Source organism: Ornithodoros turicata, chromosome 5 (assembly GCF_037126465.1).
Source record: "Ornithodoros turicata isolate Travis chromosome 5, ASM3712646v1, whole genome shotgun sequence".
Classification (NCBI taxonomy): domain Eukaryota; kingdom Metazoa; phylum Arthropoda; class Arachnida; order Ixodida; family Argasidae; genus Ornithodoros; species Ornithodoros turicata.
In genome coordinates, this window is record NC_088205.1 from 30820536 (window position 1) to 30847136 (window position 26601).

At 48.5% G+C, this 26601-nt stretch overlaps 2 protein-coding genes across 2 annotated transcripts in view; one reads left to right on the forward strand and one right to left on the reverse strand.

Annotated features, from left to right (window-relative positions):
- Positions 1 to 26601, forward strand: part of LOC135394287 (branched-chain-amino-acid aminotransferase, cytosolic-like) — a 313934-nt gene that overhangs the window by 223525 nt on the left and 63808 nt on the right. The gene's annotated exons all lie outside the window — the stretch shown is intronic.
- On the reverse strand, positions 2043 to 4484 carry LOC135395673 (uncharacterized). The gene has a single exon (XM_064626770.1). The coding sequence runs from the start codon at positions 4482 to 4484 to the stop codon at positions 2043 to 2045; it is 2442 nt and encodes an 813-aa protein (XP_064482840.1).

Genomic DNA, 26601 nt, shown 5'->3' on the forward strand with positions numbered 1-26601 from the left:
AGTGCCTGGCGGTAACTGCATGTGCACCACTTCTTCAAGTTCTTCATGGAGATATGCCGTTTTTACATCGAGCTGTCTCATTACCATATCTTCTTTGTTGGCGATCGCAAGCAGTGTTCGAAGACTGGTCAGCTTTAAAACGGGCGAGAACGTCTCAAAATAGTCAATTCCTTGCTCCTGCGTGAATCCATCAGCTACGAGTCGGGCCTTGTACCTTTCCTTTCCTCCATTTTCTGCGTCTTTGATGCTGTAAACCCACTTGATCCCGACTACTTTCGTGCCCTTTTCTCTTGGCACTGTGATCCAGGTTTCCATTTTTTCGTGTGATTGCAACTCTTCCTCCATTGCTGCCTTCCATTTTTCACGTCTGGTGATGACATAGCTTCCTCATAGTTTCTCGGTTCTCTGCTCTCACTAACTTGGTTACAATAGTCTGTTTTCTTCGGATCCACTTGCAGGCGTTCGGGTTGTATTCGCTCCCTCGTTGACCTGCGTGGTTCTACACTGCCGTCTGTGCTGTCACCGTCGCCGGCTGACTGTCTTCTGTGTCGATCTCGGCGTGCTCGGGCTGTTCATCGGTTGACAATGTCAGTGGAACCACACTTGACTCTCTATTTGCTTTATCTTGTTTGAGCAAATCAGACTCTCTCCTGTCCTCCAGAAATGTTGGCTTCTTGCTGTAGAAGACCTTATCCTTCACAGGGTCATACAGCTTGTATCCCTTCCTGCAGTCGCTGTACCCAATGAAGATACTTGGCGTACATTTAAAATTCATTGTGGCGGCCCGTGGACGACGACGACGACGTTCCTCTGCTGCCGCGCGCCACTGCGCCTGGCCAAAGCCTCCTATATAGGGCGTTTATGTTTAATCGCCCGGAGGCGCTCGGAGCGGATATGTCGTCACAGATCTGGCTCGAGAGCGTATGAGAATTGGCTCAGATCCGCCCGCTTTGTGTTTGGATATTCGCTCAGAGTCACCTCCGAGGCAGCTCGCTTCGCTCGGAGCTTGGAGGGCGAGCTCGCAGATCCTTCCCACAATTCCTGAGCTAGAAGATGGCGGTTATTTTGAAATTTTGAGATGGCTTTCATCCAGACAATCTAGACCGCCGTACCACACGAACCAGTTGTGGAATTAGTGCTTGAAAATGCAAAACTCTCTGACAGATGTCGAGAAACTTTATGTACAGGCTTTGATGCAGAGTTTGCAGCCAGCGTCGTGATGGACGAACGCGCGAGTGGCCCCGCGTGAACGGCAAGCAAATCGGTCGTCGTCGTCTTCCACACACTACGTGCAACATGGAATGAAACATGAAATGATGTACAAAAAGAAAAAAGAAGGAACACAAAATCAGAAAAACTGACAGAAGCGAAACCTTCAAGCCACGAAGGCATAAACGGTGCCCTACGACGAACACCAACGGAAGCAGACGACACAGCAATAGATACTGCGCAAGCGCAAAGCCGTTGTCGCTCGGTCGTGTATGGAATTTAATTTTCTCCTCGCTTTACACCTGACCGATCGATTTCCGGTTCGGTGACGCACTTCCGCTCAGCTCGGGCTCTGCTCCGAGCGAATAAACATAAACGCCCATAGTAACTATGCCCGTCAGCTCGCGCCGCGCATAACGAGGAGGAGCCGTCGCGAGATGATGCGGGGAGGCGCCGCGAAGGGCGCCACACACGTTGGGTCACTCGCGCAGCAAGTATATACGGAGAACGCGCGGTAGGGTCGCGTATGCACAGAATTCCTTGGCCAAAGGTGATTATTTCCTGCGAGCACAAGAAGGGCGGGTCCTTCATGAGTGACGAGAGTCACCGAGCGCATTTTGTGGCGATACGAAGAAATACAACACCGCATTTATTTTAACGACCTGTACTTTATTTAAATATACATCTCACATGAAATTGGGTTAACTTTTTTCTGAGCTGAAAGTGAACATTGATATGGTCCTTATGAAATACGCATGACAAATTCCAATGCCGTGACACAAGTGAACACTGAAAATACAATGAAACAAAATGGTAAATAGGTAGATATGTAGCTAGTTGAGCTTCACATACTTTCTGGAGAGGGGCTTCCTTTTGAAAGCTTTGTAGGTGTCGTTTCTGTCAGTTACATGGAAAGCATGATTTACCAGAAGCGGCCGAAAGAACCTTGAACAAATGAGATGTACAAGCTCGTGCCTGTGTTCCTTTGTGCTCTGTGGGCACTGGAGCAATGTGCATTCACAGATCACAGGCACAGCAAAATGCAACAATGTGTTCAGCGGCTTCCATTTGTTAGCTCCATTTGGTTGTTCAGAAATCACAGCTTCTGCATACTCCCGCAGGATGTCTAGAAGGTAAACGAGGTCATCTGAAGGGTAGAGAAGTCCTCCTCTATCTTGATGCCTTGTCAACCCCTGAACAGGCTGGTTCGACATAGCTTTCAGTACGAGTTGGGCACAATTTTCGCAGTGAATTTTCTCTACCACAACTCGGGCGATATAGCCTCCGACGTGGGCTGTGGCTGACAGCTGAAGGCTGGGAAGACGCTCTCGCCTGGGCTCCTTTAGTTTCTCCAGAACTGATGCTGCTTTACGTGGAAGAGTCACCATTGGTTCAGTCGGCCCTTGCTCTTCTCTTGGCACTTGCTGTTCCAAACTTGCAACTGCTACAGCTGAGCTTGAGGTCACTGCGTGAGACACATTGCTGTGCTGCGAGGCGACGATGATTCCCGTCTTCAGGATCCTTTCTAATGCATGTGTAGTGGACCTCACGTTCATTTGGTCATTGCGTCCTTGGGAGCTTCTTAGGGCTCCAAACAGCGCCTCTATTGGATCACTACTAAATTTTCGCGTCAGGACGAACCTGAACTGTTCCTCCTGCAGTAGATACCTTACACAAGCAACCGTTGAATATGTAGTTGTCAGCAGTGCACCGTAAGTCTCTTTAGTGAAGAACTGAGATGGCTTTGTCAACTTCTTTAGCTCCTCAAGGTACGCTGGGAACGTGGTTTCCAACCACTCAAGTCGACTGTCATCGCAGCTGTCATAATGGCGCACATACGGGAACCTTTGATGTATATGCTGTGTGCAGTTGCTGGTATCATGAAGGATAAACCAGCGATATATGCTTTCCATGAAGAGTATGGTATCTCCTGCATCAGCATATAATGGATCGCATGTGTGACCAGCTTGGTCTCGCAGGTACTTCAGCGCTGCTGTAACATCTGGGGAAAACAACTGTATGGCTCGCTTTACATTCATTTTTTCAATGTTACTAGGATATATGTGTTTCCGGCTTAGGAACCTGACTGCCTTAATTGACGCTTTCTTCTGTAGCTCGTACAGCGCCTTCAGGAAGGACGATGACACTTGGTTGTCCTTGCCCATGTCACGATCCAGAAATTGAGAACGCATGTTCTTTAGCACATGACAGTAATCGAAGCTAAAAAAGAGTGCCCTTGTCGGGTCAACTGGGTGTGCAATTTGGTGCTTCAGCAGTCCACCACACAAAACGGTCATCGCGTTCACATTTACACGGTGGTTGTCTGTTACGATCCTCAAAACCCGAAAGCCAACGTCTTCCACCTTTTTCAGAACAAAAAGTATGAGTTTTGAAAGTTCGATCCCTGTCAGGCTTTTAGTGAAAAAATAGGCAACGGGTACTCTAAAAGAGGAGCTGAGCCCATTCAGCAAAAAGCATAGAAGTGAGTTTGCCAAAACTTGCTGTTTTGCATCTTTGTTCAGAGGGCCCACGTCCACTTGTCCCACAAAAGCATCATGTTGCTTATTGTACTGTAGCTTTTGTTTGATTTGCATCTCATCTATTATTAAGGAACATGTTCTTGACTGAGCAGTTCCCAGGTTCTGAAGCTCTGCTTCCAGGCGACATTTTACCAAGGTGTTAAATCCTGTTTCCCCACTTGAGATTCCTATGTAATTCTGCAACGTGTTCCTCGATGGTAACTTAAGTAGTCCTTGGCTTCGAACGTGCTTGTAAGCTCTTGTTGAAAGATGCCTCAGGACGATGCTGTGCCGAAGGGTATCTTCTGACCACCTTGGACTTTTTTTCTTGAAGTTCCTTACTTGGTCCATGAGGAACATCGCCTGTGGGTTGCTCTCTGCAGCTCTGTTCTTCATATACTGGAAGGTGTCAACATCATCATCTTCTTTTAGCTTCTTGAGTTCTGTCTTGTAGCTGTCCACTATTCTCTCCAGTCTTTCAATCCGCTTTCGCAGATCCCTTGTCTTCCGAACCCACTTGTGGTGTTCCTGTCTCGTTGCATGCTGTACCTTCTTTATATCTGCTTGTGTTGACTGCTCTCTGGTTGGTATGTCGACTCTACCTGCTGGGATACCACCAGCACAAACTCTCTTTTCTGCTCCCGTGAACACTTTATCACATGCTGTCCCTTCATCCTGGCGAGACGAGCATGTGTCTGGCCTCAACACGGGACAAGTCGTGTTCTGCTGAGAGTAAAATTGGTCTTTAGCAGGCATGGTTACAGAAATTTTAAAAACTTACTTCAAGTGATTGCTGCTCCCCAAGGCGCGCCTTCTTTACTCGAACAGCAGCATCGAGGGCGTAGTGCTCGTTTCCTGATGCTGCTGTCGCTTCTCTGCTTCGTGATTCTTGGTTGGAGGTGGGATGGGAAGTCGCTGAAGACAGACGGCACGGCGTCTCGTTTCAGTCGACGCCGCTTGCCTTCGATGAAATCGGAAGCGAGGAAGTGTCTGCTGCATACTCTTGAGTAGTTGCTGGTGGAGTTTGGTGACCACTCATCCCTCTTGATCGCTACCAGCCACTTTTCTCGTATGTCCAGTCGTGCAGGTATTTCGTGGAACGTGACCTTCTCGCCCAGCACAGACCTTTTCCCGTCCGAACGACAAAGCGGCACACAGCAGAAGGCCATGAGTACTGTTAGAGAAATTGGATTTCAAACTATTTTAGTGCCTATCCATCATCCCAGGTCAGGTCCTAACGTAGTGCGAAACTGTTCTAATTCTAACCGCCTACTACTGACAGATCACCAAATTTTGTTCCCTTTGCTGAGGTATCACGAACAACTTAAGTAAGTAGCTTACCTGTTGTCCATCTGGACAAAATAAAAAGGTCAAAACGTCGCACACGTGCACTGCGTTTACGGGACATCAGGCGAAACCTGCGAAAACAACCCAACGTGAGTGGCGCCTCTACTCGGTTGCGGCGGGAAACAACACCCCCTTTCCCGGGACGGCGCCAGAGAGCGGAGCTGACGGGCATAGTTACTATATAGGAGGCTTTGGCCTGGCAGCCAGTTCTACCGGCACCGCCCTAGCGTCCATCTACCCGCTGGGACATTCCATCATCGCCAGTCAGGACTCATGTAGAGGAACACCACCTCCTCTACATTTGGTGACCCGAACAACGAACACAATGTTCGGCATAATTCGGCCATTCACCATCCTAAATTTTTCGGCGGCAAGCCAGCAGCGAACCTCCTTCTGGCAGGCAAGTCGCACCGGGACCCCAGTTCCACCGGGGACCCGCATGGAGATCACAGCAAGTTCACTTTCCGGCCTCCACCTGCTTCATGATGGTCCTCCCTGGCACTTCTCTGGCGAGAACCAGCATTCACGCTCTCGTACCGGTCGCGGTAATGTCGCCCACTCAGCAACAATCAACGCTCAGCAGCAATCACTCAACAAGCACTCAACAAGGGCTCAACGCACTCAACACAATCAGCAACCACTCAAGCATCCAAGCAGTCAAGCACTCAGCATTCACATCTCATCACTGGAACCCGCCCGGAACGCAGCGCTCTTGTTTCTGGACGACGTTTTGGATGTTTTTCGGTCACGGTAATTATTTTTATCCGATAATCTCGCAATAAAACGCGGAGTTTTACACATAAAGCCTCGTATTGTTGACAACTTCCAAAGATGTGATGACGACCGCGCGTTAAGACTTATCGAGCCGATGCGATGTAAAACTAAGCTGAAACAGGCTACTATGTTGCGGAAGAAGCACCGCATAGTTTACGCTGGCAAAATACGTTCATCTTTTGGTGTTATGACGGCGAAAATATGTCGGTAAGCGGCAAAACGACATGTAAACAAAGTCACATGACCTCAAAATGTCGTTTTCTATGACGTGCGACCAGGACAAGATGGCAGTTTTGCCAAAAGCACCCGCTTGAGGGTAGTTACAACAATGGCGGGTTTGTGTCATCCCTGTGGTCGTCGCAGACGCTCCAGGAGGGTCATCTGTGATCCCGTTCCACACCCTTGGTCTTCAGGTACACGGTCATCTTAAACCGCCACGTTGGGTAATTGTCCTTATCCAACTTCCCAAGATGGCTTACCGTTTGCGTCATGTCACTTGTAGCCTTTAAAGGGGCACTAAAGTGCAAAAACAAGTTCACTTCAAATTACGTTGCACGCTATGTCAATTTGAGTGCGGGTATGAAAATTCGTACCCGCAACCACACCGCACCCGCGGGACCACGACCCGCATCCGCAGCAATGTCATTAGTGCAACCCGCATCCGCACCCGCACATCCCAACGGGTACCCGCATACCCGCAGCCCAATGTGCACGCATGTTTCAGTTATGCCACATGATCGTCACAGCACGAAATGATTTATTGATGCTGGGTACACTGTCCGTTAGCGAGCCACTTTTCCAACAGTCAGACGCTGTGGCGACAGTTGACGTGGTTGCCAGCTTACTAACACGAAGTGAACCAGTCGTCGTGTCGAAAGATAGCCAAAATTAGCCCTATGTGGCAAACATGACTGACAATAACAACTTTATTTTGAGATGATGAATGGGAAGTCTCAGCGCCAGGGGCGATACCCTGCCGCATTTTTTATTGCCCACACTATACCAACCTTCCCGGTTTCATAATCAGCTGGACTCTCGCCCTCTCTCCTGCTCTCTCTCTCTCAAAGAGTAAGCAACGTGGTGCCAGTAAATGACAAAGCTGTCATCTCGCACACCACGGAAGCACTGGATATGGAACGTCTTGGGAAATAGTTTGGGCACAATGCTCGCGGTAAATCGGGTCGTACACCAAAAGTAGGCTGGTTTTGTGCCTGCGGGTATCGCAGGTATACCCGCGTAATCCGCGGAGACAGTGCGGCTCAACCCGCGCCTTACCCGCAACCCGCGATGGCACGTAAATGTGTACCCGTGAAGAGCAAACTTGCGCGGGTATCCGCAGGTATACCCGCACCGCACTCATCTTTAGTTATCATAATTCAAAACTTTGATTCCGTTACGGAGCTACAATCGAAATTATACCGGACTCTTTCTTGCTTCGGCGCTAAGCAGTGAAGGTCGTTTCAGCTCGTGCACGTGTGTTTTTAGCCCATGCTGCGCGTGCACGCACGTGCCACGCCATGAAGCAGTCTCTGTGAGAAACATAGTGCGCGTTGCGAGGCAAACTGGCGTCGCTAGTAGTAATGACTGGACACAGACTGTCCGCAACGCTACAAGGCTTCTGGACAAGTTTAATTAGCAATTAGAGTTAATTGGGACCCCCCACATTAATCAGGACCCTCCAGGGAGTCATCACACTAATTGGGGAGCATCTATGACGTGTCCAGACCACCCTGTGAGTTGCGGACAATCTGTGTCCATAAAAATAAAAAATAGGTAGAAAATAAAATATAGAAATAGAGTGGAGAGAAACAATTTATTCGAAAATCAACGATGCCGCGGCGAAGAACCCGCTCCACAACACACGAGTGACCAGCGCCCGCCATGTTGGTAGTTGGCACCCAGCAGTTGCAGAGATCGACGACAGGTGGCCACTTAGTTGCAAGGCATCACACCAGATGGCGCCACCATCATAGCTCTAGACGAGAAAGACAGAGAACAAGATACTAGCGGCAGGTAAAAATGGCAGCATTGCTGAACAAGTCTAGGCATGCGAGAGAAAAGGTCGAACCGCTACTGCTAAAACAGCACGGAGAAAACGGTACACATCGGGGGAAAAGGCTCACGGGGGCGATCGCTTAGGCCTAACCACAACGTCACAACACTACGCAGCTAACACAAGGCGGGAACCACTCTGCACACATCGCTAAACATGCGTCAACACGAACAAAAGGCTTGCTCACCGCAAAACAAGTCTAAACATGCGAGAAAAGGCTTAACACGAGCGCGGTCAAATCACTCGTTGGACACCGCTAAACACGGCAAACATACGAGGAAAAAGGCTTACGGGGGCGATCGCTTAGGCCTAACCCCAACGTCACAACACAACGCAGCTAACACAAGGCGGGAACCACTGGGCACACATCGCTAAACATGCGTCAACACGAACAAAAGGCTTGCTCACCGCTAAACACGGCAAACATACGAGAAAAGGAGCGCGTCAAATCACTCACCTTCTCCCCCGCGGCGACTTCCAGGCAGAAACTGAGCGAGCGCGGGGAACACACGTCTGCTCTCTACGACAGCCAGCCAGAAACTGAGCGAGCGCGGGGAGCACACGTCTGCTTTCCACGACAGCCAGAGAGAAACTGACTGAGGCGACGCGCAGCGGCAGCTATGGATGCGCGCGCTCCTAGCGCCCTCTGCGCCGCCAGCGGGTGTTTTCGGTTTCGACTCTCTGCTGCGCGCGCGCTCCTAGCGGCGACGGGTGGCTTCTGAGTTTCGGTTTCACTCTCGTTTCTTTGCGCGCGCGTTTATCTGTATAAAGGCAGCGCGCACCGCGCTCGCATCATCACTACGTGAAGATGTTCAACTACCACTCGCTACAAAATTGTTCCCGCACCCACGCTTCTTGGGAAGAAGTGGAGAAGGAATGTTTCAACAGCGAAAGTCCCCGCAACGAGCTCGTCATCACTGCTTTTTCGCTACGTGATAGACATGGTAGGCTTTGGCAATATAGGAGAGATCTCGCCGGGGCCGCTGCAGGGGATGGTGCGTCGAATTTACGCCCGTTACAAGAACGTCTGCATAACGGTTCCGGACGGACCCCTGGGACTGATGAACGAATTTGTGAGCTTGGCCAACGCAGAATTCAACTACATCGCTGCAGACATCGTGGACCTTCTCGCTCGTGCCATCGCTCATATTAAGCACGCCCTACGGAAGCAGCGACATTTGCAAGCAGTATACATCGCCAACCTTGTCATTGATTTATTGAAATACCGATTGGTTATTGACATGCAACGCATTAAACAGTCCGAATAACTTTGACGAGACTCTGCGTGTTCTTTCACTGAAACATGTTTATTGGATACAAACAAAAGATTTGGTCAATAGATGCCTGCACCCTCCCTCCCTTGTCTGATCATCTCGTAATGCTGCGTTCGTGAGATCAGACGTAGCAGAAAAGGGGAATCTTCATCGCAGCGCCGTCATTGCGCGGGTCACTGCACCAGCACCATGACAGAATAGTAATTCTTTTCGTATACCCATTCCGCTACCACACTCCCACGATGACCCGTGCTTCTCGTGTCTGTGAGAGAGAGAGAGAGAAGTATGTCTCGACTAGAACTTTTATTCTCGATTACATGCGCGTGCAGCTGTTTGTTCCACGGTTATTCGATGCCTGACGTCGACAGTCTCGGGCTTTCTTCCGGGTTTTCCGGTGCTGCACAAAGAGGGAGTACTATCGTAATGCGATACGCGTCAAAACACTAGGAAAGCTTACCATATTCGCAGCTCCCATAAGGGAAGGAGTGTACGGCATCCACGAGATAGCGTTTGTCGTCGTAGGGGACCACGCTCTTCTTGAGTCTCGAAATGGTGTACATCGTTTGCTTTATACTCTGGATGGTGCACTGCTTCTGAGAGACCGCCTTTTCATTGAACAGAGAATCTCGGTACACTTCGTGCACCACGTCTTTCTTAACTCCTTTCGCTCTCGCGATCTGTTTGTGTGTCCCAGCCAAGAGGATGCTGTACATTTTCGCTCGGATGGCTACGACTTCCTGAATAACTCCGCCCCCCGTCTCGTCTTTGAAGTACCCCATCTGGTTCGCGTGCTCGTCGTTGAAAAGTGGGTGGTCTGGCGGATAGGAAGACAGATCTAACTCACTCTCAATCTTCATCAGCTGCTCTTCCAGGCTTTCACATGTGAGAGAAAAAATTATGCTGTCCGTGTCGCTATAGATCAATTGCACTGGACATGTCAAGCGAGAAAAGAGCGACTCGTAGATGAAGCTGTACATTCGGACTTTGGATATTTCAAGAATGGCAAAGCCCACGTAAAGAGGGTGCGTGCATTTGATGCGGCGTTGCTTCATCTCGTACAAGATGCACTTATCACTCAGAATGTGAAAATGCTGACTGTCGACGGAGCTAGCTTTTCGGAGCGCGCTTTCTTTGTCGTAGGCTATAGCGTACCTTTTCATGCGTCTCACATTTTGTATCGACTTACCGAACGTGCTGTTCGACATGGTTTTGTACAGAAGTTGCTCGAATTTCGTGGTCGCGGCATTCCTCAACGCGACGTTTCTCTGCACGAAGGTTCGCAAAAAGTTGTCTTGGCGGAACGAGAGGATGCTGTGAACACGTTTTATTTTCATGCCCAACCTCACGTACAGAGCGAGCAATGCATAATTAACGACGTAGCGTTCTTTGTCGTGGCACGTCAGCAAGAGTTTCTTGGTGGGAGGGGCGTTCAGCGACAACGCATCTTTCAGGTGGCGTTGGTAGGGGAACAGTTCGTTCTCGTCCACGCACCTGTGTTCGGGTGCCAGGGGAAAATCCCTGGTGAGCGCATGCAGTTCTTCTGGATATGACAAGTCTACCACGTACACGTAACCTACTTCCGAATCGTGAGGAATGTTGAGAAAATCGATCTCGTTCCACCTCGAAGGATCCACCCACTCAAAACCTCCTGTTGGGAGATGGAAAGTCATCACGTACGGGTACAAACTGTTCACGTCGAGGTACTGGATAAAAGTATTTTCTTGGTGGGGATCGTAATCTTCACACCCCTCGTGATTAGCCCTACAGTATCTGTGGAAGCTGTTACAAATGCCTCCCCTGATTCCCTTCTCGATCGTTTCATACATCTCGCGATCGCTCATGAGCTCGAGTTTGACATTGGTGAGCTTCAGAGCGCTGCTCCACGCGTAACTGGCGAGGGACATGGCACGTAAGATATCCATCCCATCCGTCTCTAGCGCAATCTTCCTGAAATACAGTACGACGTCGCAGAGCTGACAAGCGTCGAGCGTGACGTAGAGACGCGTGTAACCGCTGAGGTTCTCACATTCGAAGAATTCAAAAATCTCTAGGGCGTACTGATAGTCCTCGTCCGTGATCTCTTGGTCGTTCAGGTCACTTTCGAAAGCTTCCTTTGGCAGTAGTGTGGGCAAATTGTACGCTTCGAAACTGTCGACGAAGGTGTACGGGTAAATGCCCTTCCTGAGGAGGCGCCGGAAACGGTCACCATACATTTGACGGGTACAATGAAACGCGCTCTCGCCACCGCTGGCGAGGAGGGTTTCCACCAGGTTCGACAAGGACAGGTTGAAAAACTGCGTGGTATCGCGGAAATGGAGATCGCCAATGTTGAACCATCTTATCTTTTTCCGAGCTCGAAGCTAAGATCCACGGTTCGCCCAGATTTAGAGCGTGCATGTGGCGGAGAAGGGAGCTCAAATCGTACTGCAGGTTGTGCACGCACACGACGAGTTCTTTGGTGTTACGACACGTAAGGTTACACGTATCACACAGCGTCGCGACAAAATTCGAAGAACCGGGCTCTACGAAGTGGGTGTGGTCGTGATGCGACACCTTCCGCGTATGTCGGTTAAATTCGATTCCACAAAATTCGCAGTGTGTAGCGCTCGCGTGCTGAAAGTGGTCTTCCATACTCATGACCAACGGTGAGGAACAACGGTTCAACCTATCGATTTGATCGCTAAATCGCTTGAGCGAGAGCAAGCATTTCTCTGCCGCGTTGGGTCCCAAATAGCCATCTAAGCCTAGTATTTTTCCGTCCCAACTTCTCACTACAACGATGCAGTACGAGCTCATCCTGTGCACACTCACGGCGTCCTTAACGAGTGCATCCTTTTCCAAGACGCTCTCCGTGTCGAACACCGCGAAATAGGGATAGGGATGCATGTACTGTATCTTGTTGAAGGAGACACACTCCCCCGCTTTTGGCATTTCGAGAATCACTCAAGATCACTTGAACCCTTGTGTCAAAGGGTTCCGGTACGTGCAACCCTTTCGGCGTTTTCAGAGAGTAGACGTTATCCGCGAATTCTAGCGAGGCGTCCAGCTTGTGCGTCTGGAAATACTTGTTGAGTGTGTTCCGTAGGGACGTGGTTTCCGAATTCAGAGTGACGTCGCCGAAAGCGACGGGTGCGGCGTGCTCCAATAAGATGGAGGTGGCTTCGCGTTCGCTCAATTTGGGAGGCTTGACTGCACGACCTGCTTCGCGGGACGCTAGCGAGGTGTCGAGCGCCTGTGCGAGCCGAGGGTCTAATTCCACGGCTTTCACGTCCACGGGTAAGACAAAGTCGTATCGCGATTTATTGTACGCGAAAGAAACGTTAAATTCCGGAAGGGCTTTTCTCAAATCCCTCTCGAGATCCGAGGTGACACGAAATGTTCTCCCGGCTTCGACCGTGTCCTCGAAAGAAACCTCGATTTTCGCATCTTGCCTTTCGTACCCGATATTTAAAAAATCGTTGCTTATGCTGAGATCCATCAAACCGACTTTATAGCGGTTCGAGAGCTGAAGCGGACTATCGAAAGCTACCGTGAAGGCGTTGAGTTTATTCGAGGGAAACTTATCCATGCTGGCGTTCGAAAGCAGGTGGACGTAGATGTCTGACGTCATTTCCCAATCTTGACCACGTCGCTGCTCGGAACCCAACTGTCGTGTTCTTTGTCGTAACCGAACCAGCGAACCAAGGAGAAGCTCTGACCGTTCACTTGCTTCTTTCTCAGCACTTTCGTTACTGGCCAAGGCTGATTGGCGTCTCGGGTTACAACGAGTACCTCCTCCGGGTAGAAAGATCCATCCACTTCCTTACCCCGGTAATCTTCCAGGTGCACGACGGGAGGGGAGGTGTCTCTGAGGCGGGAGACGGTGAAAATCTGAGGCGACCAACTCCCTTCCGAGCTCTTATGAAAACCTTTTCTGTGTAGTGGGACCCTCACTTTATCCCCCACTTTGAGCTTCTTTTTCACGGAGGGTACGACGGGCTTCCCATTTATCTTATTGAACAGCTCCAATTCGTTTTCGGGCGTGACTTCGGACGGGCTGATGCCCAAAGTCCTGTGTTTGGTGTTGTTGTAGTCGCGCACGATCTTGGGAAGCGCGGAAACGAAGTGGTATTTTCCAGTTACTCTAAAATAGCGGAATATTCTTTCGCGTAAAGTGCGTATCACGCGTTCAGCCTGCGATGCTTTGATTACTGGACAGAAGGTCGAATACATGTGTACCTTCTTTCGTGAGAGATACTCCTTGACGGTCTTGTTGTAGAATTCCCCTCCCCTGTCGCAAAAGATGTGTGTAGGTACGTTACCTCCCCGAAAAAGTCTTATCATGGCCCTTTCATTTCGGCGGGGCGCTTCATCTTTAGTGGGAGGGTGTGCAGAAAGCGGGAGAGGGAATCGATTGCCACGAGAATGTAGCGGTAGCCACCGTTGAATCTCTTGTATTTTGAAAACTCGGCGAGGTCCATTTGCCACACGTCGTTCATCTTGAGCGCGATGATGCGTCTCCTATTAAACTTTCTTCTGACCGGATGGTGGAGCGTGTAGGCATCCAGCTTTCTGAGAATGGCAAGAGCTTTCTGTTTTCTCAAGTGACGTGCTTTTCTATAGCGTTCCACACACCCCAAACCACCCGCTGGCTTTTCATATCCCTCCATAAGTCGTCCACGCAATGGAGGCCTGCTGCTGCTGCTGCTGCTGTTGAGGCTCGCGAGATTTGGGCAGAGAAATCAGACGCAATAGTTTCGAGACTTTGGGGAACCAGGAAGGTTTCTTTCCCGTCTTACATTGCAACAAATAATTGACGAGTTCGTAAACGGAGGAGTGTCTGATGGGCTTGCCCGACACGGAGACACAACCCTCGCGATCCCAGGAAAGAACCTTCTTTAATTCCGAGATGACCCTTTCCGCTTCCTCTTCGTCCACCTCTGGAGAGAGGAGCGAATAGTCAAAGTCATTTGTAGCGTCGGACGCCTTGTTTTTATTGTCGTAGGGGTCAAATCCGTACTGCTTGAGTATGCGATACAGTGCTTGCAGTACGAGTTTCACTTTGACGTCGTCACTCTCCTTCGAGGAAAGAATGTTTCCGATGGAGGAGGAGGAGGAGGTGGTCACTTCAATTCTCTTGGCCATTGGCGAAAAGGTTCAACACGGCGGAAAGCAGGAGAGGAACCACCGACGAAAGAACGCCCTGTCCTCGCTGCTGAGACAGATAGCGTTTCAAACGTTGCGGATTTTTATGAATCTTTTTGTAGGCGAGCCGTCGTAAAAAGCGTTTGTGCTTCTTCAAACGCGCGAAGGTGTCTGGAGCTAGAGCCACCTTTCCGTTCAATACATTGAGGCAAATTTCGGAGAGGTGTTTCATGTCGGACAAGGACGAACGTCTCAAGACGTCGCGATGGCGCGGAGGGGGTAGAGTGGAGAGTACTTTGAGTAAAGTGAGGTGAGGGCGGAGATTCATTTCGGAGCGTAGATATATTGACGTTCGCCCGGAAAGATATTGCTACGCAACCTGTGATCCTCGTGCGTATAGTTGTGAAGATCCATGAGTAAATATGTGTGGGGCGACGACATCACTTGTTTATATGCGTCCAGAAAATACTCCAATATTTTTCTGCCAAATAGCTGTTGGCCGAAATGTTCCATCTGGTGAACGCTGCGCACGGTGTGCCACAGGACGACGTAACTAGCGTTGTAGGATATAGTTCTAAAATGGCTACTGTCGAAAAAGATATTTTGAACGAGTAAGAAGATCGACGCGTTGGCGTGGTGAGAACCCCGAATGAAAAGATCGGTCACCTCCTTCAAGGAACCGGCGTCGGTCATGTGGTCGACTACGATCAGCGTAGCGCGCGACGTGTCCCACTCCGCGGTAGCTCCTTGGTAAATTTTACGGAGTCCCCGAATTCGTCCTGCATGCTCAGCGAAGCATATTTCGGCACGTAGAATATTTGTGACGGAAGCTTGTCCACCACGTCGTTCAGGTTCCTCAGCACGTTAGCAACGAAAGTAGATTTGCCGCACATGGAGGGGCCGCTTAAGATACAGCGAAAGGGATGACGGAAACGAAAAGGTTCGGGGGAAGACATGTTGCGTGCGTACACGTTGCACGAAGAAAAAGAAGAGACTGAGACTCGAAGAGAAATGCATCGCTTTTATTTACACGTCGTCGTCGTCGTCCTCTACATCGTTACTGCGTTCCCAATACAGATTATCCAGGCTAAAGTTGGACTTCTTTTTTGCCAGTCTGTCCGCCGCTAAGATGCGGTCGAGCGTCTTCATCTTGTCCTGACACATTTCTTGACGTGCTTGCAACCATTCCAGGCGGTGGACTTGAAAGGCTTCCTCCACGATGCCGCGAATAAATTCGCGAAGTTCTTCGTATTTTGTCTTTTCCTTGCGACGACGAGAAACGCAGGAGAATAAACCACACATGGCGTTTTCCACGTATCGGTCAGAATGATGACGCGAGCGCGGTGCGCGCTGCCTTTATACAGATAAACGCGCGCGCAAAGAAACGAGAGTGAAACCGAAAGTCAGAAGCCACCCGTCGTCGCTAGGAGTGCGCGCAGCAGAGAGTCGAAACCGAAAACACCCGCGGGCAGCGCAGAGGGCGCTAGGAGCGCGCGCATCCATAGCTGCCGCTGCGCGTCGCCTCAGACAGTTTCTCTCTGGCTGTCGTGGAAAGCAGACGTGCGCTCCCCGCGCTCGCTCAGTTTCTGGCTGGCTGTCGTAGAGAGCAGACGTGTGTTCCCCGCGCTCGCTCAGTTTCTGCCTGGAAGTCGCCGCGGGGGAAAAGGTGAGTGATTTGACGCGCTCCTTTTCTTGTATGTTTACCGTGTTTAGCGGTGAGCAAGCCTTTTGTTCGTGTTGACGCATGTTTAGCGATGTGTGCCCAGTGGTTCCCGCCTTGTGTTAGCTGCGTAGTGTTGTGACGTTGAGGTTAGGCCTAAGCGATCGCCCCCGTAAGCCTTTTTCCTCGTATGTTTGCCGTGTTTAGCGGTGACCAACGAGTGATTTGACCGCGCTCGTGTTAAGCCTTCTCTCGCATGTTTAGACTTGTTTTTCGGTGAGCAAGCCTTTTGTTCGTGTTGACGCATGTTTAGCGATGTGTGCCCAGTGGTTCCCGCCTTGTGTTAGCTGCGTAGTGTTGTGACGTTGTGGTTAGGCCTAAGCGATCGCCCCCGTGAGCCTTTTCCCCCGATGTGTACCGTTTTCTCCATGCTGTTTTAGCAGTAGCGGTTCGACCTTTTCTCTCGCGTGCCTAGACTTGTTCAGCAGTGCTGCCATTTTTACCTGCCGCTAGTATCTTGTTCTCTGTCTTTCTCGTCTAGAGCTATGATGGTGGCGCCATCTGGTGTAATGCCTTGCAACTAAGTGGCCACCTGTCGTCGATCTCTGCAACTGCTGGGTGCCAACTACCAACATGGCGGGCGCTGGTCACTCGGGTGTTGCGGAGCGGGTTCTTCACCGCGGCATCGTTGATTTTCGAATAAATTGTTTCTCTCAACTCTATTTCTATATTTTATTTTCTACCTATTTTTTTATTATCACAGGGTGGTCTGGACACGTCATAGACCCAGCAAACACATATGATTCCCAGATCATCCCGTTTTCATCTCACGGCCTCATCGGGATGAGTTGATCCATGCGTCGTCCCTAAGACCTCCGGGAGCGAACAATAGGAAATCGTCCCGTATTCATCCCTGTGAGAGTTGCCTGCGAGAATGCAGACGCCGCGAACCCTCCGCGCCACAAACTGCGCTTGCGCGGTACGCCACTGCGGCTGCATTTCGTAACGTTACTACGTGATCCTTAATATGATCGTTACCGAACACGATGTAAAATTTATCAATTTAATTCTTAATGTTTACGCATGGCACATCCAGTATTGTATGGTTTTAATAAAATACGCGACTTTCGCGGCTTTTAGACGCCCAGTGGGAGCGAGGTTCAAACGTTCAAACCGTTAGCAAGCTCGTCCGGGTTGCAGGCTGCAGGCTGGAGGAGAGTTGTTGTGGTGGTGTGATGTTACAATTGTGAGCGAGTTTCGGAAGTCCATCTTTTGCCACAGCGCAGAGTAAGATGGCTACTAGCGGCAAATGCTCATTTTTCTGACTGCTTGTGAATGTAGCTGGGAGAAAATACACCACTCTGGAACCAGACTGTACGCTGAGGTGCCAAAAAATGCGGATGTCATCAAGCACATTTCGACGAAATGGCACTGTCCCCGTGAGTGAGAGCCTGCAAGCAATACGTTCCGTAAGGTACAGCGGAGAAACTAACAATGTGACGGCAACGAGGATAGCCGATACCCTCAGTCAGGGCACGAGAATACGAGTAACAGCGACCCAATGCTCTTGGAACACGGCGCGTTTCTATCCCGCAATTCTCAAACAAGTGGTTCGCATGTCAGGGACATTTATGAAGACGCTTCCGATGAAGGTACAGAAGGAGAAGTACATGTGTTACACCAGCGAGGGTCACATATGGCTATTCGAGCAGCGCTTGTACGGAACAGGCGTTACCCATCGCAAAGTGTCGATGACTAAAGTGCATGGACGCTTGTCAGAGGTGTCAGGTTCAGTCAGAGGTGCCATTTTGAAGGACACTCTCCATTAGCATACATGAACTTGAGCAACGTTCAAGGTAGAATAATCTTTATTACCACAATTTGGGAAGCGTACAGTCAGTGCATTTTTCTTTGCAGAAAATTCTGTCACGCCCACATCTGCAGCATAACTGTTACCCCGCACTGAAAGACCTTGCCCTTGTATGTCAAGTGAGACACTGTTACAGAACATGATTACCCTTTGTTGAAAATAGGAGAAATGCTGTCACGCTGTCTCTGCTGCAGCGTTAAAAAGCACAGACCAATCCAGGATGCGCCGTACGCCTCCACCTACGTGGCAACCTTATTCTCACTGTATGATTCATTCCACTGTTTTATGGCCTTACATTGGACGTGTTGTACTTTAACGCTGGTAAAATTAAGACATTCATCATGCAATGAATGAAGCTGGGCATGCGGACCCTAAATTTCCCATCGGGGTACGCGGAATTATGTATTTTATGTACGCAGAATTATGTATGTACAAAACGCTCTTAAACATGTTTTCAGCATGGTCGACAAACCAATCCAACCTAAATTTCGGAACCGCTCGATGACCTTGACACTCCACGCGCTTCATATCGCTTTCGACATTGTCACACAGAGCCCCACACAGTCCGCCAAGTATACAACTATGCAGTGGCATACGAGGGAAATGGATGAGCGTCTACTTCAGCCAGTGGGGCAATCAGCCCAGCTGTCCCAGTCACAGCCAATAACGCAACCAGACGCACAAACTTCACAGTATGGTATGCCAATAGAGATGCTCCGAAACGATATTGTGTTGTGTTGACTGTTGTACCGGCCTCGGTGGCTCACTCGGTAGCGTGTTCGCCTTCTGATCCAGAGATCGCTGGTTCGAACCCGACCGAGGACGCCAGCAACTTGGTGGCAGGGTACAAGTAGCTTAGACACGCCGTCTTCCGCGAGGGACGTTAAATACGGTGTGCCGTGTGATGAGCTTTCATTGCACGTTAAAGAACCCTCAGGTGGGCAAAAGCAATCCACAGACCGACCGCTGTGGCGTCGCTCATGATCTCAGTTGTCTCGCGACGTAAACCCCCCATTATTAATTAATTATTAATTGACTGTTGTATGGTGAACTAACTGCAAAGCAAACTCTTTCAGCTGTGCATATCCCAAGCAGAAATCAACAAGATGAGCGGCCCCTCCCCCGTACTGCTGCAGTGTATATCCTGCACATAGTAGGAACGTTTTCCTGTATGTTAGAAGTGCATTGCATATCATAATTCCGTAGTCAGCATCATAAAAAAGGAAAAAAAAGCAAGCGTACTATCCCAAGCATACGATTCCCTCTGTCATTAATTTTTTCCTTTTCTTTCTCCCAGATATTGTGCGTGAGTAGCTGGTGCTCTTAAGGAGTGCCTACATCTCAATTTTTCTTCTTTTTCATTCCATTCATGTTGCCCATATTTCCAAATCTGTACTCATGAGGCAATCATGTGCTTTGACGTAAAAAAACGTCATCTCCTGTCTAGATGTCAACATCTTGCAGCGGACTAGATGCTTGGAACATCGGTCACAGGTATGTAGCTTTCAACGTTTTCCTTGATTTTGTGGCAGATTGCATCTCTTGTACGTTTTTCTTCTTCTAGGTCTTAGGGTGTTAATAGGTGCTTCTCGAGGGCTGTCTCAGGAGATCTCCCCACATTGGAAGTAAATACCTCCACTTTGCTTCTTTGCTTCCAGTGAAAGGGCACAAAGCAATTTACATCATTTACTTTAGCCTTTACAGCTCAAGTGCTCAGAATGGTGCATACCATGAAGCTTATTCAGGAGCACCACACCGCGCGATGTAGCGCCCGGTGGACAGCGACGAAGATGGCCACGCGCCTGGAGCATCTGCCTCAGTTCCACCGGCGCGGTCATGGAGATAGGCCACCGTCATCGCCTCTCCGTGGCATACCATCATCGCCAGTCGGGACTCATGTAGAGGAAGACTATCGTCCTCTACATTTGGTCACCCGAACTATGAAAACCATGTTCGGCGTAATTCGGCCCTTTTACCATCCCAAATTTGGCAACCTTCCCGCAAGTCCACCACCGACGGCACGCTACCGCGCAGCCTGGAGGCTCTCATTTCCTGTCCGACGCTACAATGGACCGCTATGGTAGATCTGTGATATGGCAACCCGCGTCCGCTCGACAACCGCGAGAGCGCGGGAATTAAACATTCATTCTCATCCCGACCTTCTTTGGAATCAGTTGTGTCTTCTTTGTGGTCCTGACACCACACGCGGCTTGACCTCATATTGGCCAAGTTAACAACGGCATTAATAGAAGGGCCTTCAGAAAATGACATCTTGAGGGAGCCATTCTAATATCGTCAAGAGCTTCTGCGATTCGATGTCTCTCTTTACCATCACAGTGGTTATAATTGGTGCGTTCTGTACAATCGCACGCATACTCCACGCGCATTGTCTTCATGTATTTGGGATAAGGTTGTGCGTAAAGTTCTGTTTTCGTCAGTTCAGTAGCTCATGGGTTTTTTTAATGTTGCGCGAGCACGTTCTTCTGAAATGCGGGGGCAGTGACGAAAGAAACACCACTAGACTGATCCTGTGTCAACTGCTGTCAGATGATGTGGCACAGAACTTCAGCTACAAGAGTCGTAAAGGGAAAAAAAGAACTTAAGCGCCCTCAATCTGGGGCAAAATTGCCCCATATTGAGGCATTCGTATTCGTATGCATAGATTGAGAAGTTACCCGTCAAAAAGAACTCGTTACAAGTTAAGTTACCGTGTGCAAAATGTAACTAAGTTAATAACGAAGTTATTCAGCCTGAAATGTAACTCGCAGTTAGTGAGTTACTTAAAAAACGAGTTACTTACAAGTTACTTCGGACACAAAACAGCATTCCGCAGGTGCAGCGCGCGTGAGCAGTTGAGTTTTTGAGTTGCCTGCGGAGGAGTGCAACACGCTTAGATCGTTTTAGTTTATGTCCAACAATAGACCTTTCCCTGTTTGTAAACAAATGACGTCATAGTGTTCGACAGCGCCAAAATTTGGTAGAATTGAACTACGCTCGAAGCTAGAGGTGAACAAGGTCACGCCCAAGAGCCACGGTCTTGAGGGGATTACGATATGTTCCCTTAAAGGGACGCGACCCTAGGTTCTACATTTCTTTCAATGGGAGGCAGCGAACAACTACCCGTTCGTGGAACCCATTCCTCCCCTTCCGATTTGTTTCGGTTTCAGCCTGTCTATGTCATGATGGCGTTTCTCTGGTAGAGGTCTATTCGAACGCTTTGCATCTTACTCCCTGTGAGCGCACAATGGTTCAGCTTCATTTCAATGGCAGCGGTTCATACTTCCTGAATAAAATACTGTAATTGATTGAATATCACGTTTTATGGCAAAAAATGCCACGAAGGAACCGGAGAGAAAGCAAGAAAATGTGTAGACGTGAGTGAAAATCGAGTTCAAAGTAACTTGGTACTTAAGTTACTTTGGCAAAGTTACCTAAAAAAGGAACGAGTTCCTCTGAAACTTACCAAAAAAGAACTTAGTTACAGTAACGAGTTACTTGTAACGAGTTACCTCGAACTCTGTTCGTATGTACCTTACTATGCATACTAAAGTGCTCATAACACTCAAATCATCCACTTGCAGCCTTGAAACTGTCTTGTGATGTTCTCATGCAGGCCCGCATGCAGGCAGGGAATGTAGCCCGCTCGAAGGTTCTTCTTGCCAAAAGTGCAGAGGGGAGGTATACTGTGATAATATCTAGAGCATAGTTTATCTAATTGAAGTACTGTATACAATATTTCCTTGTGATCTGACTTTAAACGTTGTTCCTTGAAACTCTATTATGCGAGGGAAAAATCGAAGACTTTTGTCATGTACAGTATGTCTCAACCACATATGATGGAACGAGGAATGTAACAAGAAAAGGCGATAAGTGTTGTATATCAAGAACAGTTGTCGAAGGTTTCGAAAAGTAGTATGCTTTGTTCACATGTATCTTTTCCTTGAAACAAATTAATCAGCTGTTAGTAATTGCCTAATAATGCCTTGCGTAGACGATGTTCGCAGCAAAAAGATCGAGAAATTACCACAATACGAAATAATGCCAGAAGTGACAATCTGTCATGAGCTTTGTGCGTTTCGATAGAATAGCGTCTACGGGTATGTGAAAAAATGTCACCTTTTCTGGTGGATTTCCAAGTTGTAACGTGGTGCATTTTTCTTGAAAAAAGAAAAAAGGTGTACTTTGTCTCAGACACAGGGGTACGTGTTTCTCAACCCAGTCTATACCTTCTGGTTGACACATCGACCCTATATAATAAGTGAAAAAGTTTCCTTTGTTATCCCTAAGTTATTTATTAGCAGCATTGGGGGAAAAACGGGTAGGCAGATTAACAGGTTCATCAGGTGCTGTTCGCGTAGAACGCTTCCCCTGTTTTAATACCGTGGATCACATTAGCTGAGACACCCTGCATACAAACATTTCGCAGTTTGCTGTTAAACCACCCTTTTTCTATTTTCTCTTCCGAGAGAGATGAGAGAAGTTTGTGAATGTGTGTGTGAAGCGAGAATAGGTGGAACCTTGTACCTCCACTGAGTTTCAGAGGTTTTTCCAACAGTGTGTTTATGTACTCTCGTTTGTAGTACGTGTTGTGTACAAGGCCATGTGTGCTTAGAAAATAAATATGTTTTACTGAAATTCCAAAGCAGTAGTTTCAGTGCTCTTCGCCATTCTGAGCTCCGGCAGTGGGCGGGTAGCGGGAGGAGGAGCTACCGCGATCTCTGGGCTGAATGCATGCTTCACAGCAATACCTCAAAAGACGCACGCAGTATCATCCCAGCTTGATCGCTCGGGTGATCCCCGGGTAGCTTGCAGGGACGTTACTCGGGTGGCCAAGTTGTGCGTTTTTCGGAGTTTTTTCGAGGATTGGCATTCCTATCGGGAACGAACGCATCGCCTCAATGCGTGGTTCGGGGTTCATCGCAGGTATGGATTTTGGTTTGCTGGGGATGCTCCCCAATTAGTGTGATGACTCCCTGGAGGGTCCTGATTAATGTGGGGGGTCCCAACTAACTCTAATTGCTAATTAAACGTGTCCAGAAGCCTTGTAGCGTTGCGGACAGTCTGTGTCCAGTCATTACTACTGTCGCTGTCCGAAGGATGTGAACCCAGTAAACCAGAAATATCCCAGGTACGTTCCACAAAGGTCGCACACGTCGCATATATCCGCAACGTCTATGCGACGTTACCTGTACGTCCACGATGGGACTTCGAAAAGTGTCTTACTTTCTATATCCCTGGGGCATCTGATACATGTAAAAAGAAAGGCGTAAGCGCGCGTTATTTTTCGCAGACATTTAGGACACGTGACCTCTAGTGGCGTGACGTAAGAAAACTGAGAAAAATTGTAGGTTTACTGCTTTGTCTACCAAGTAATCACATTATAGACGGTAGCTTGAGTTAAAAACACGATATTTCCCAGGTGAAAATCTGAACTGGAATCTGAAGTGGATCCATTTGCATGCCAAAGTGGTTTAAAGTGGAACAAATTGTTTCCGGTTTAGAGTGAAGTGGTTCCACTTGATTTTCCAAGTGGTTTCCAACTGGCTTTACCCAGTCTCCAGTTGAACTGGATCTGCCTGCCATCTGGTTCCACTTGACTGCCAAATGGTTTCCAACTGGTATCATTCAGGCTCCAGTTGAACTGGATGTGCTTCCATCTGGTTCCACTTGACTGCCAAGTGGTTTCCAACTGGTTTAACCCATGCTACAGTTTAACTGGGTGTGCCTACCATCTAGTTCTAGAGTGCGAAGTGGATGTTGTATTCCACTTCGCTGGCAAGTGAACTTATCCCTGCTGGTCCACTGTAATTTTGACACCTGCCCTAGAAATATTTGAAAACCTTCATCGGGGTGAATTGAAAACGCTCTGCATTCCTTTCAGGTGCATACAGTAGATACGTGCACCGGGTCCATTGGGCGTTTTTGCAACATAAATGATAATCTCCATTTACATTCTATAATATATCAATTGTTTATGGCCCTACCGCAATTCGCCCGAGTCACTTTTTGTCGGTAAATATACCAGAAACATTCTCGCAGAGTACCGAAATCGAACTTTTGCGTAATTTTCACTTTAGTTTGAAACCGAAACTTTAACGGCCTCGTTGTCGACAAGTGGAGCAGACTGAGCGCTATCTGCATCAGTACGTGTTTTGAAATGTCGCGAGCGGTAGGTGGGTGGTAGCAGTTCCCGTCTTTCAACTCTTCAAGACGGGCAAAAAACGTGAATGTCTTTGAATCGCTACTGTCAAGTGCTGCATTTTGCATAGTTTCTTTGTCTCTACAAATTCTGCACCAGCTAAATCACGAAAAACTACGAGCGACGCATGTGACTGCAATTACGATGGTGAGTAAATTATGATTTGATATTTATGCACGTTTATCTGAATGTGTAGATCTACTCACTGTTATATATATACTGTTATTTAAAATAGCGTAAGTGCACGCTAGCTAGTGGGGGAACTCCAAGAGCCCCTGCGCATGCTTGTAACTGACTTTGTTATGCGTCTTGTCTTTTAGCTGGCAGTTCGTCATAAATATGGAGGACGCTTGCAAGATACTATGAATCGTGCGGAATAAGGGCCAGCGCGACTGAAGTGAGAAATGCTGCGCGAGTGTTGCAGCAAAACATTTACAATTTTATGCATGGCATTAGGTGTACTTTTGCAACATGATTTTCTACGGGTTTTTTCAATGAAACTGAATTGTTATTATTATTATTGTTGTTGTCTTTATTTACTCATGCAGAAATACATGAATACTGGGGGCCTGGCAAAAATCAGCAAAGCTGCTACACAGTTCCCACAGAATTCCCAGTTCACTCACAATTGGGTATGGACAGAAGCACTTTTTACTGGCTATCAGGTGGGTATAATGTTGTGAAGTGCACAAAATAGGATTGTAGGTACTAAAGTAAGAATGTGGGGAACTTGGAGTTGACTATTCATCTCGAAGCAGTAACAGAGGACACGGACGGCAAGTGAAAAAGCAGCAGTCCTATTCACTCATTGTTTCTGTCTTGTGTTGCAGCTTTGGGATGGACAGGATTGCTGACAGTTGGTGAGTCTAAGTCATCTTCAGGTGAAGTAGCATTGATGTCTATTAGTACCAATTCGTGACATGTATTTTTTTGAGATGCAAAAAAGAACGCCGCCGAAGCCCATGGGGCACCAACAACTGATGTAAATTCGTCCATATTTTATGTGATCACGGTATATTTACGTTTGTTCATTTTGCATCTAGGTGGGAAGAAAAAGACACCACGACAGCGAAGACTTCTCCGAGTCAGACGTTTCGGACTCTGAATGTATTGTGTCAGCTGCTGAAGTAAAAAAGGCTAATGAACAGGCCACATACTGGCAGCAGCTTTGTGGAAAGAAAGAGGAGGAAATATCACATCTTCCTTCCTGGCTTCTGTACATATTCCAGGCTAGCAGCATAGGCTGGCTCTCCTGCAGAGCCGCAACTGCAGTTCGGAATAGAAACTGATGCTGAAACCTGGCTCGGCTTCAATAAACCACTTGCAAGTGGGTTCCGAAGGAACCTCGGAATCGATTCCTAGCTCGGAATCGATTCCTGGTTCCATAACCGCCTTGCAAGTGGATCCATTTGAAAATGGAAACGTGTTTCCAGCTGGAAAGCAATTCCTAGCTGGAAATACATTCCAAGCTAGCAATCAATTCCTGGTTCCATAACCGACTTGCAAGCGGATCCACTTAGGGAATTTTTTCACCTGGGTTGCCTGGATGGGGTGTAAGGAACGTTTGCAGCAACACGCTGACATCGTTTGCAGACTCTCAAGTTAACTGCAAAGTCGTTGTCATCGTTGCAAACGTCATACGCCACGGTACACTTGATGAACGTGTAGCGGTCTTGTTTATAGATCGTATGATAGATATTGCGAGACTGTTATCTCTTATCTCATGTTGTTACGCGCCTCCCGTATCTTTATCCTTACCCACTGTGTTCTATCCCCGGTGGCGTTGTTATCGCCACACCAGCGATAATAGTATTTAAAGACACTGGCTACCGAAATAAACTTCTTCCTGTTTTGGTTTTGTACGAGACGGCTGCTCGCCATTCACGCAACAACATGGTGTCAGAAGTGGGGTAATGCGGACACCGCTCCCTTCATTCCATCATGCCGGATTCCCCGCAAGCTGCAGAAACCGCGGCAAATAGAGCGTCAGCGTTAACGAAGCCTTCGCTTCAGGTATCGTCCCCACGCGAGATGAAACACGCGTGCGAACACTCCTCTACTGCATAGGGCCTCAAACTCGCCCGCTCCTCTCGTCACTGGGCCTCGAGAAACCCGAAGACAGCAAGTATGACGACGTAATAAATAAACTAGCAGGTCACTTTGTCCACCCGGCAAACAAAATCTACGAGAGCCGACGGTTCCACCGTGAAGTGCAACAGCCTGGGTCGATGCATTCTACACCAGATTGCGAACTATGGTGAAGCGTTGCGGATATGGAAGCGACGCTACAGAAGACCGTCTAGTTAGGGACAGATTTGTCGTGGGACTACGGGACGATCGTCTTTCCGACATGCTGTGCCGTTCAGCGAAGCTGACTTCTGAAGAAGCCTTGCTCCAGGCACGTCTGTACGAGGATGCTGAAAAAGAACGTTCATGTGCCGTGCCTACATTCGACATCAGTGGTACGCTTCTGAAGCGCCGAGATAAAATTTCGGATGCGACGTCGCGATAAAAGTGCCCAGGGTCGTCGAGCCAGCGTCGAACGTGAAGATAACCCTTCGTGTGCGTTTTG

What these genes read in the sequence shown, in the direction of transcription:
- LOC135395673 (XM_064626770.1), bottom strand. Translation starts at nt 4,484, where the DNA reads ATGCCTGCTAAAGACCAATTTTACTCTCAGCAGAACACGACTTGTCCC.